We start from the raw sequence: 9,998 nt of genomic DNA, 5'->3' as shown, positions 1-9,998 counted from the left end.
TGGCTGAGCGGCTCCAGGCTGAAATTAAAAGCCTGGTACCTCCTGACTTAATGGAGAGCATTTGTGTCGCCAGTCCCATAGATCGAGTATTCTCCGTGTGGCGTGGAGGAGCATTAATGGCCAATTTGCCCACTTTCAGCTCTGCATGGATCAGTCGGGAAGAATATGAAGAACATGGGCCGCAGATTGTCTTCAGGAAATGCTTCTAAGATGCACTTCTATGTAATGTACCACTTAAATTCATTTCATCGAGTTCAATGCGCATGAAACTCTTACTGTAGCATGGATTAGTCGGATCTATTATAACCCCTTTTCAATACTTATGAGTTTTTCTGTGGAGTCGGTTTTACTCTTGTCATTAGAGCAAGCTCCTACTTGACTACAGCAGGTTTATTTTGACCTGCTGCTTACTTTATGCCTTAAACTAGTGAGATGTGTGACTGTTGGTGTTTGACATAAAATTCCTGTCATTTGATGTTATTGGCTTTAGAGAACCTTTTATTGTCTGAAGTTTACTCTTTTTGGAAGTGTTTGTGTCCTGAGAATTTAAGCACAAGTATATTTAATATTTGTGGGTCAGGGACTAGAAGTTGATCTGTCCTTAACTGATGTCTGTTAACTTTGTTTCCAAAACAAGCAATTCAGGGAATGATCTCAATGTGCTGACTCCAAATATATATTAATCTAATATTGGATTACTGTGTGTTTATACAACAGTTTCAAGTGAATTTACCATAGCAAATGACAGGTGTGATAGACCAATTGAAAGTTGAATTAATTTTTGAAACTTTGATCCACTTGGATATTTATAACAACACTGAATGTTCTTGATGATGAAGTATTGGATACACTGTTGGATTAAAAAATAGTTCACAAAATAATATGGTTTTTTTAATCCTGTTACTGCTTAGAACATTTTAAGACTTCTTCTGTTTGTCAAAATTTCACTTTTTTTCAGATGTTTGTGTTATGACTTCTACCAAATACTGCAGATTTATTTTTCTTCTAACATTTGACATTTCTAGTAATGTAGCTTTCTCATGCCATTACTTGTTTTGATTCTTTTTTTGCTAAATTACAACTATTTTCAAATGTCATTTTTCCTAGCAGTGGCCATAATACTCTGTTAAATATCACGAGTCCCAAATCAGCAGCAGCAAAAAAAAAAAAATCACTGTACCTGGATGTTTACTATTACTGCAGTAATGCAGACTAGAGAGGGGGGAAGTGAGAATTTGTGGTAATGAAGTTTGTGTTCCAGAAGAGAGTTGGCTGAGTCCTATCTCAGGGTCTTTATATACTTTGTAATAATAAAGTCCAAGTCCATTGTGAACATTGTTAAATACAGCACAGTATTTGGGTCTGGTAATGCCTTTTCAGTCTTAATAAGCTGATGCTACTACTGCAGGTACAGTGTGTGTTGTCTAAAGTTAACATTTTCAGTATTTTTGAGTGCTGTCTTGTCACTTTTTCAACAAACATTTTCTCATCTGAGAATGCTGGTTGTGTGTGGTTTTTGACACTTGCACTGTAGTGTTTATTTTTGTGGAAGGTGTTCCAGTGCTGCCAAAACTGCTGCATTTTATCTCATCACCATGAATTGTGAAAAACCTTTTGGCAACTCTGTGTATACATACGGTGTTTGGTTTACTTCTTGCTTTTTTACTTTTACTGCATGAAACTTGTTACATGTAATTTAGATGCACCTTTTTGCATGAACTGCTTTGGCTGCATATTTTTCTTTGTATTTTTGAAAACGGCACTCTAGATGCATGGTGTTGTCATGTGACCTAAATCTCAGCTCTTATAGTAAGTGGAGCTCACCATGAAATGTGACTGTGAGGACTTCATTGGTGAACTTGATATTTATTATGAAAGGGCAGAAATGAACTGCTTATTCTCTCTGTTTACAGGCTCTAGTTTGAAGGTTGAAGTTTTGTCTTGACTGAGTCTAGCATTTTTTCACCTAAATAGTACTATTTGTCATGTTGGTTCTTAAAATAAATATTTTAATCATGTTTTGTTATCTGTTCAGTGCTTTATTTTCCTTCAGAGTAGATTAGGTAAATGCATTTGAAATTACAAAACGGGTAATCGGGGACACGTTTTGGTAGATTAGCAAGAAAGCCACTTAAAATTCTCAAGAGTACCTTAAGTGTTACTTCTAGAACTTGCCTCTCCACTATATTCTATAAAGATGTGTTGTCAAATGCTTAAGTAAGTTTGGGACCAACAAGAAGCCCTACCTCCCTGTGATGAGTAAGAAAAATGTGGTAGTCGGTGGTATTTTAAAAAGATCATCAATTCATCTTAACTGAGGAACACTTGTATTTCATTTCATTTTTGTTTGTATAGTGCCAATTCCTAACAAAAATCTCGGGGTACTTGATAAGTAAGGTCTAGACCTTAAAGTATTATAGAGGAAAAACCCAACAAATCCCCCTTGGACAAGCACTTGCAGACAGTGGGGAGGAAAAACTCCCTTTAATATGTGTGGATGACACCAGGTATTTAGTCACCAAATGACTATGATCCTTTAAAATTATGTTTGACTTGCAAAAGTGAACAACTGGATGCAACAAAATTTGCTTCAAGTAATAAAGAAAAAGGCCAGTGGTCAGTGATTGCATTAAGTCCAGGACACTAAAAACTAACACAGTAGGGCAGACTACTGATTGGCCTCCCCAATAAGACCATTAGACAATGGCAACTCATTCAAAATGCTGCTGCCAGAATACTGACAAACAGCAAGAAGAGAGAACACATTACTCTGGTCCTCAGATTTTTGCACAGGCTTCCAGTTACATACAGAATTCAATTTAAGGCCCCACTTACTGTCTACAAGTATCTCAATGGTCTGGTTCCCAGAATACACCAGAGACGTGTTTGCTGAGTACAGGTAGGTGTCTGCAGGGACTGGTCAGCTAGTGGCGCCCAGAGCTCGTGAAGGACCCAAACATGAGCCCCAGTGGATGGTAAGTTTGAGAGGTTTACTGGGGTGAGTAGGGGCGTCGCTCTGGGGGTGAGGATACGTGATCGAAAACGCATTTTCCCCCTAGAACACAATGATAAAAGACTTGTCTGTAAAACAGTTGACCAGCATATGCCTGCTCGTTTGCGTATGCCTGGTCTTCTGTATCCGGTGGACGGTGTCACGTAATACACTTATGATTGGTTGAGACACTTGTTGCTGTGGCAACCAATATCAACAAGCTGGTGGCTACAGCTAACCTGACCTATATCGGTACCATATGTCTGTAACTGCAGTTAAGATAACACCATCTAATAAGTAGCGTGCTTCCTCTCGGCAGGAATGTCTCTGGCTGACGCAGAAGCCGTGATTAAAAATATTATCATTAAAATAGTGCAGGGGTGTGCTATGGGAGGACAAGTTGTGTCGGACACTTTGGTGGCTTTCATGGTCAGTAACTTGAACCAACAACCTGCTGTCGTTAAGCTAGCTAGTTGCCCATCTTGTGTCCCGGTAGCTGTTAAAAGATGTTTATGCGCCATTTTTCAGTCCAGTTCGTACATAGACTGTAAAGATATAACGCAATTTTAAACTTTCTTCATGTCAATGACCCCCTTTTAATGAAAACATACAATATAGCATGTGTTATAAATTATGATAGGCTATGAAACTGAAAGTTAAGAGAGACCTGGACTCTAAACTTCTTAAAAATATCTTCAGGTAAACGCTGTTGTGCTGGATCCAAGAAATGGGTTTAGTGTTGACCAAACACTGACCAAACAAGATGTCCAGAAAATTGAGGAGGTAAGCTACTGTATTTGACTTTATTAAAGATTAATTTAACACACCTCTATCAGTTCTTTCTGCAATACATTTTTGGAAATGAACCCATATCTTAAATGTTCCTAAGTATGTTTTCATTTTGATGTTGTTAAACTGTGCTAGTAGCCTATACTATAAACATAATATTTATGACATTTAGAAAAGTTTGTATATTTATTTTTATGTCAGATGTCAGGGCAGTAGCCAGTCATTTACAAATACTTTTGTTCTATTTAGTTATTGGCTGTAAATTTTATTTTGCAACATGAAGATCTAAAGCATTTAGATTTCATTTAAAAGCTGTCTCCACAAAACTAATGGAGAAATGCTGAATTTGTTAGTTCATTTCTGTAGTCGTATTTAAACATATTTAGTCATAAAATAAGTGAAGGTTTCTAACAGTAGGAGGTAAACTGCCCTATAAAACGCCCAGTTCTAATAAAAAAGGACATGTTTAATATGGTTGGTAAAAGCTGCAGTCCTGTTTTCTAATTTCCATCTGCAATATTTCTTTCAGCTGTGTCTGGATAAACTCATGGAAAAGTGTAGCCCATCCCTTGACACAATCAAAATGCAAGTTTATTTTGATATGAATTATACTTCTCGACGTAAGTAATAAAAACTACCTTCAAATGAATTTCTTTTGCTATCATAACTATAATTTCAGATGTTTTTTGTTTCCAACCCTAGCTTGACCATTCACTTCACACAGCTGTTTCTCATTAATGTAATCAGGTCACTCAGTGTCTTAGTCCCCAGCCATCTTCTATTTACTCTGCTAAAGACATTCACCATTTGCTCCAGTCATTCAGTGTCCTCTGCCAAGGGCAGGGTTATGTTTTATCTGGCATTTGTTTGTTTGTTTGTTTGTTTGTTAACAGCATTACTCAAAAATTCATAACTGGATTTTTATGAACTTTTTTGGAACTGCATGGCCCATGGAACAACTATTTTGGTGCTGATTTGTTTCATAATTTGAATACAGGAATGTTTTAAAAGATTCTTTACCTTTGTAAGTGCTGCAAAGGCTGCTGACTGTACATGAGCTCCCTTGTGGTCAAAGTCCACGGCTGTACTGCTGAGCATTCCGAGCACATGCGGAGACAAATCCCTGGTGACAGTGACAGTTACCTATTCATTGTGAATGGATACCGAGTGCTGTCACTCAGTATATCCCTTTGTGTGAGACAGGGACTGAAGGAGCCCAGCGAGACCACAGGTCAGCTGGGCAAAGATCTACTCTATGCAGCAACAGCCAGGCAAGAGCCTGATGACAGAGATCTGAAGCCAGGTTCAAAGCTGTTATCAGTTTCATCCTGGGACTTTTATTATGCCATTTTATTATGTTTTGACATTTTTTCAGGTGAGAAAGTAACCACTTACTGAGAACATGTCAGTTTATTCACGTAATGCCAACTTACAAATGTGTTCTTATATTTTTGGAATTGTGAGTACTTTAGTGGACTGAGCTAGCTCTGTTAGAAGACAGCTACAGTACATCCAGTCTGCGAACTATAACATGGCTTTCAGGGTAGCTCACTTTTTCATAGTCAAACTAAATGTAAGATACAACATTTATTAAAGCATGCAATTTAACTTTATCACTATAATTTGTATTGGTAAGAATATGAATAATAAGAATAGAAAAACAGATGTAATGTAACCGGTGGTGTGCATGTTTCAGCACCATGGAGGCACTGAGAGCGGCAAGGAGAGGAAAAAGAGAAAGAGACCATTTTACTATGTGCACCTTCCTCTTTGAAAATGTACACACTTGTATTCCCAAGTGCTATGGTTTATACATTAATTATCTATTTTATTTTCTGTTTTACAAATGTGAGAAGGAACACCAAGTCACATGCCTCAAAGAGAGGAATAGTTCAAGATTTTTCAAGTTGGTGTTAAAACAGTATTGATGTATCCCTGTGTACAGTATGTGAGAATAGGTCTTGGTCGTTGTCATTTCTCCTACTCTCCACAGTGACCCTGAATGTTTCCACCTCGAAATGTCACCACATGCCACTACTATGAGGGACAAACTACACAACACTCACAAGCTAATTTGAATCAGTATATTTCAAAGTTAGTCTTTTTAAAATAGATTTCCCTCTTTTGTTATGTCTATTGTTTTTCCTGAATAACTTTCAAACTAATAATGATATCAGCATCATTCCAAATGCCAGCAGTAGGTTTTCATTGCCAATCAATCAGATTATGAGGGTCAACCTATCTTTTATGGCATTATGGGGAAACAGAGCTGCCGCTTGGTGGAGGTTTGCACTCTGAGTGCTTTCTAGTTTCCACCTCTGTTCAACTTGGCACTCCTGTTTGGAAATATATTTCTTACCCGAGTTTGAGATATCTGAATGGGTTTAGTTTCTGGTGGAGCTTCCATTATTTTGTTAGCTGTTTTGTGTTGTATATATGTATTTGTCCCTAGACCTGCTAAGAGTTTAGTTGCTCACCTGTTTTATGTTCTGTGATTATACTTAAGCCCTGCTTAGAGTTGAATTTCTCATGTTTTTGTATTATTCGGTTGCTGGTTCAGCTGGTAAGTCCAAACATTTGAGGATAAGGACAGATGGCTGTGATAACTTGAGTATGTGAAAAAAGTACACTAAAATGTTTTATGTGGAGTTTACTCCACATTTAATATTTGTCTGGCAGAATTGAAATAACTTTTACAAAGCAAACAGATTGTTGTATTTAATAAGAATAACTTGATGATTTTGCGTGATTGCAATTAAATCTACAGTGGTGTGACAAAGTGTTTGCCCCCTTACTGATTTCTTATCTTTTTGCATGTTTGTCACACTGTAATGTTTCAGATCATCAAACAAATTTAAATATTAGTCAACGATAACACAAGTAAACACATCATGCAGTTTTTAAATGAAGGTTTTTATTATTAAGGGAAAACAAAATCCAAAACTATATAGCCCTGTGTGAACAAGTGTTTGCCCCCCTGTCAAAACACTGGTTTATCGCACCTGAGTTCAATTTCTCTAGCCACACCCAGGCCTGATTACTGCCACACCTGTTCGCAATCAAGAAATCACTTAAATAGGACCTGCCTGACAAAGTGAAGTAGACCAAAAGATCCTCAAAAGCTAGACATCATGCCGAGATCCAAAGAAATTTAAAACCAAATGAGAAAGAGAATAATTGAGCTCTATCAGTTTGGAAAAGGTTATAAAGCCATTTCTAAAGCTTTGGGACTGCAGCGAACCACAGTGAGAGCCATTATCCACAAATGGCGAAAACATGGAACAGTGGAGAACCTTCCCAGGAGTGGCCGGCCGACCAAAATTACCCCAAGAGCGCAGCGACAACTCATCCAAGAGGTCACAAAAGACCCCACAACAACATCCAAAGAACTGCAGGCCTCACTTGCCTCAGTTAAGGTGAGTGTTCATGACTCCACCATAAGAAAGAGACTGGGCAAAAATGGTTTGCATGGCAGAGTTCCAAGACGAAAACCACTGCTGAGCAAAAAGAACATAAAGGCTCGTCTCAGTTTTGCCAGAAAACATCTTGATGATCCCCAAGACTTTTGGGATAATACTCTGTGGACAGACGAGACAAAAGTTGAACTTTTTGGAAGGTGTGTGTCCCATTGTGTGGTGTAAAAGTAACACCGCATTTCAGAAAAAGAACATCATACCAACAGTAAAATATGGTGGTGGTAATGGGCTGGTCTGGGGCTGTTTTGCTGCTTCCGGCCCTGGAAGACATGCTGTGATAAGTGGAACCATGAATTCTGCTGTGTACCACAATATCCTGAAGGAGAATGTCCGGCCATCCGTTTGTGACCTCAAGCTGAAGCGAACTTGGGTTCTGCAGCAGGACAATGATCCAAAGCACACCAGCAAGTCCACTTCTGAATGGCTAAAGAAAACCAAAATGAAGACTTTGGAGTGGCCTAGTCAAAGTCCTGACCTGAATCCAATTGAGATGCTGTGGCATGACCTTAAAAAGGCGGTTCATGCCCGAAAACCCTCCAATGTGGCTGACTTACAACCATTCTGCCAAGATGAGTGGGCCAAAATTCCTCCACAGCGCTGTGGAAGACTCATGGCAAGTTATCGAAAATGCTTGATTGCAGTTGTTGCTGCTAAGGGTGGCCCAACCAGTTATTAGGTTTAGGGGGCAAACACTTGTTCACACAGGGCTATATAGTTTTGGATTTTGTTTTCCCTTAATAATAAAAACCTTCATTTAAAAACTGCATGATGTGTTTACTTGTGTTATCTTTGACTAATATATAAATGTGTTTGACGATCTGAAACATTACAGTGTGACAAACATGCAAAAAGATAAGAAATCAGTAAGGGGGCAAACACTTTTTCACACCACTGTACTTACCTGCAGACCTGCCATGAGTTGTTACTCACCTATGCAAATACAGTACTTATCTGCAAACCTCCTAGGGGTTTTATTCTACTTACCTGTATTTAATGGCAGTCCAGTTAAGATAGCCTACCTGTGCCTTATCTGGTCTATTGCAGCTACTGATTTTTTTTTTTTTTTCCATTGTCAACTTATACATTGCCCATTGTGTCAGTAAGTTAAATTCTCACCATCATCTCCTGGCCAAGAGTCTGCTTTTGGGTTCTAAAAGACTGAAAACATAACACTTAATTCCTTCAGGGTAGATAACACTTTTAACCAAATACCTTGGTGTTGATCAAGATGATATTGCAGCTATACCAGCTACTTTGGTATAGCTACTGTACACACAGAACTGTCCAAAACTACATGAACAATCATCCTAATTGCCTTTATTTTAAACTCTGACAAGCCAAATATTCTTGAATATTATTAAACAGATATGGCCAGTTGTGCAGTTGTTATTTTATAACATAAAACCCCTTAAATAAAATCCAATCTCAATGTAAGTAATCAAATTACCAATCTAGTTCAGTCTTGTTTCAGAAGTATATTAAAGGTTTAACTTCTGCTGAGTCTACACATGCTGAACATGCCACACATGACTTCACGCCATAGCCAGAATGTACAAGACCCTGACACAAGAACTAAGGCAGTGGATCATTTGTTAAATTCATTTAAAATTGATAATTTAAAAAGTACTCCATATTTATATGCAAAAAGAGATTCTGTATATACATATCATGGCTAAGCAGGTACTTTGTGTTTGTGTAGGTGAGTTTCTTGAGGAAATCCACCAGGTGAAGGAGTCCAGGCTGAGCCCACTGAGCAGAGAGATTGCTGATAGCAGAGTGAAAACAAGGGAAGAATTAGATGCTCTGTATCGCAAAATCGTCACTTACATCCTGCTGCTCTCTGGCATGGGCTCACCTACAGATGTCAACACTTTGCAAGAGGCCACAGGTTTTGCAATAACTTGTTCTTTCTTGTGTTTCTGGGGAGCTATACTTAGTAAAAGTGTAGTGACAGCATTATGCTTGCTGGACTGTTGTGTAAAAGGCAGTGCCACCCATTTTAACAACTCAAATTACACTGGTTTACAAAGTTTTTGTTTCCTTCATAATTCCTGGTGTACCAGATAGTTTATGATGCTGATCACAGAAATAACTTCAAAATTTTTCCATCACGCACGGTTCTTGAGAAACAGCTAACTTTGTGATATAAAATACAAATTTTTCAGTTTGGGCTTTTCACATATAGTCTGGCAGTAGCCCATGATCTTTGATCACAGAAATAACTTCCAAATTTTTCCATCACGTATGGGTCTTGAGAAACGGCTAACTCTGTGATATAAAATACAAATTTTTCAGTTCGGGCTTTTCACATATAGTCTGGCAGTAGCCCATGATCTTCGGAGGTCAAAATTTTCATATTTTACTGCCAAAACTGATGCAATTGAAACTAGAATCATTTAGCTAATATACTGCAACAAAAAAAATTGACATGCGTGCATTGGCAACGCAACCCTATATATAGGCCTATGCAAGCCTATATAGACCTATGGGGTGCCGTTTGTAAAAATAGCACTTACACTAGTTTTCTCACATTTAGCTAAATGTGACAAAGTTTAAATGTAAATGCTAAATGTAAATGTAAATGTTAAATGTCTCGCCAAGTGTAAAACTGAATATTTAGTAGCTCCACAGCCTTGCCCTAATACAGCGCAGCACACAGCCCCGCCCATGATGCTGAACTCGAATCAGTGATGCTGACTCAAAGACCTCAAACCCAGAGTCAGGTGTGGGCGGGGCTCCCT

The 9,998-nt window shown here is 38.2% G+C and overlaps 2 protein-coding genes across 7 annotated transcripts in view; both read left to right on the top strand.

The window, feature by feature from the left end:
- Positions 1-1,741, top strand: part of LOC109966565 (actin, clone 302) — a 17,421-nt gene extending 15,680 nt beyond the window's left edge. Inside the window, exon 8 of the mRNA XM_020611484.1 lies at positions 1-1,741. This exon is cut by the window's left edge and continues 7 nt beyond it. Within this exon, the coding sequence (XP_020467140.1) occupies positions 1-209 (209 nt within the window). The 3' untranslated portion in view covers positions 210-1,741.
- Positions 1,742-2,848: 1,107 nt separating this feature from the next.
- The window catches only part of cfap206 (cilia and flagella associated protein 206), a 26,948-nt gene continuing 19,798 nt past the window's right edge, over positions 2,849-9,998 (top strand). For 3 of the 6 annotated variants that reach the window (XM_020611501.1, XM_020611499.1, XM_020611498.1), the window contains exons 1-4: positions 3,204-3,421; positions 3,692-3,775; positions 4,311-4,401; positions 8,957-9,145. In XM_020611501.1, the coding sequence (XP_020467157.1) occupies positions 3,314-3,421; positions 3,692-3,775; positions 4,311-4,401; positions 8,957-9,145 (472 nt within the window). In that variant the 5' untranslated portion in view covers positions 3,204-3,313. Of the gene's footprint in view, positions 2,976-3,203; positions 3,422-3,691; positions 3,776-4,310; positions 4,402-8,956; positions 9,146-9,998 lie in introns of those variants that run through there. The other 3 variants (XM_020611503.1, XM_020611500.1, XM_020611502.1) reach the window with 3 other exon arrangements.

The sequence above is a fragment of the Monopterus albus genome, unplaced genomic scaffold (assembly GCF_001952655.1).
Source record: "Monopterus albus unplaced genomic scaffold, M_albus_1.0 scaffold114.1, whole genome shotgun sequence".
Classification (NCBI taxonomy): Eukaryota; Metazoa; Chordata; class Actinopteri; order Synbranchiformes; family Synbranchidae; genus Monopterus; species Monopterus albus.
This window is presented reverse-complemented; position numbering and strand designations above follow the sequence as displayed.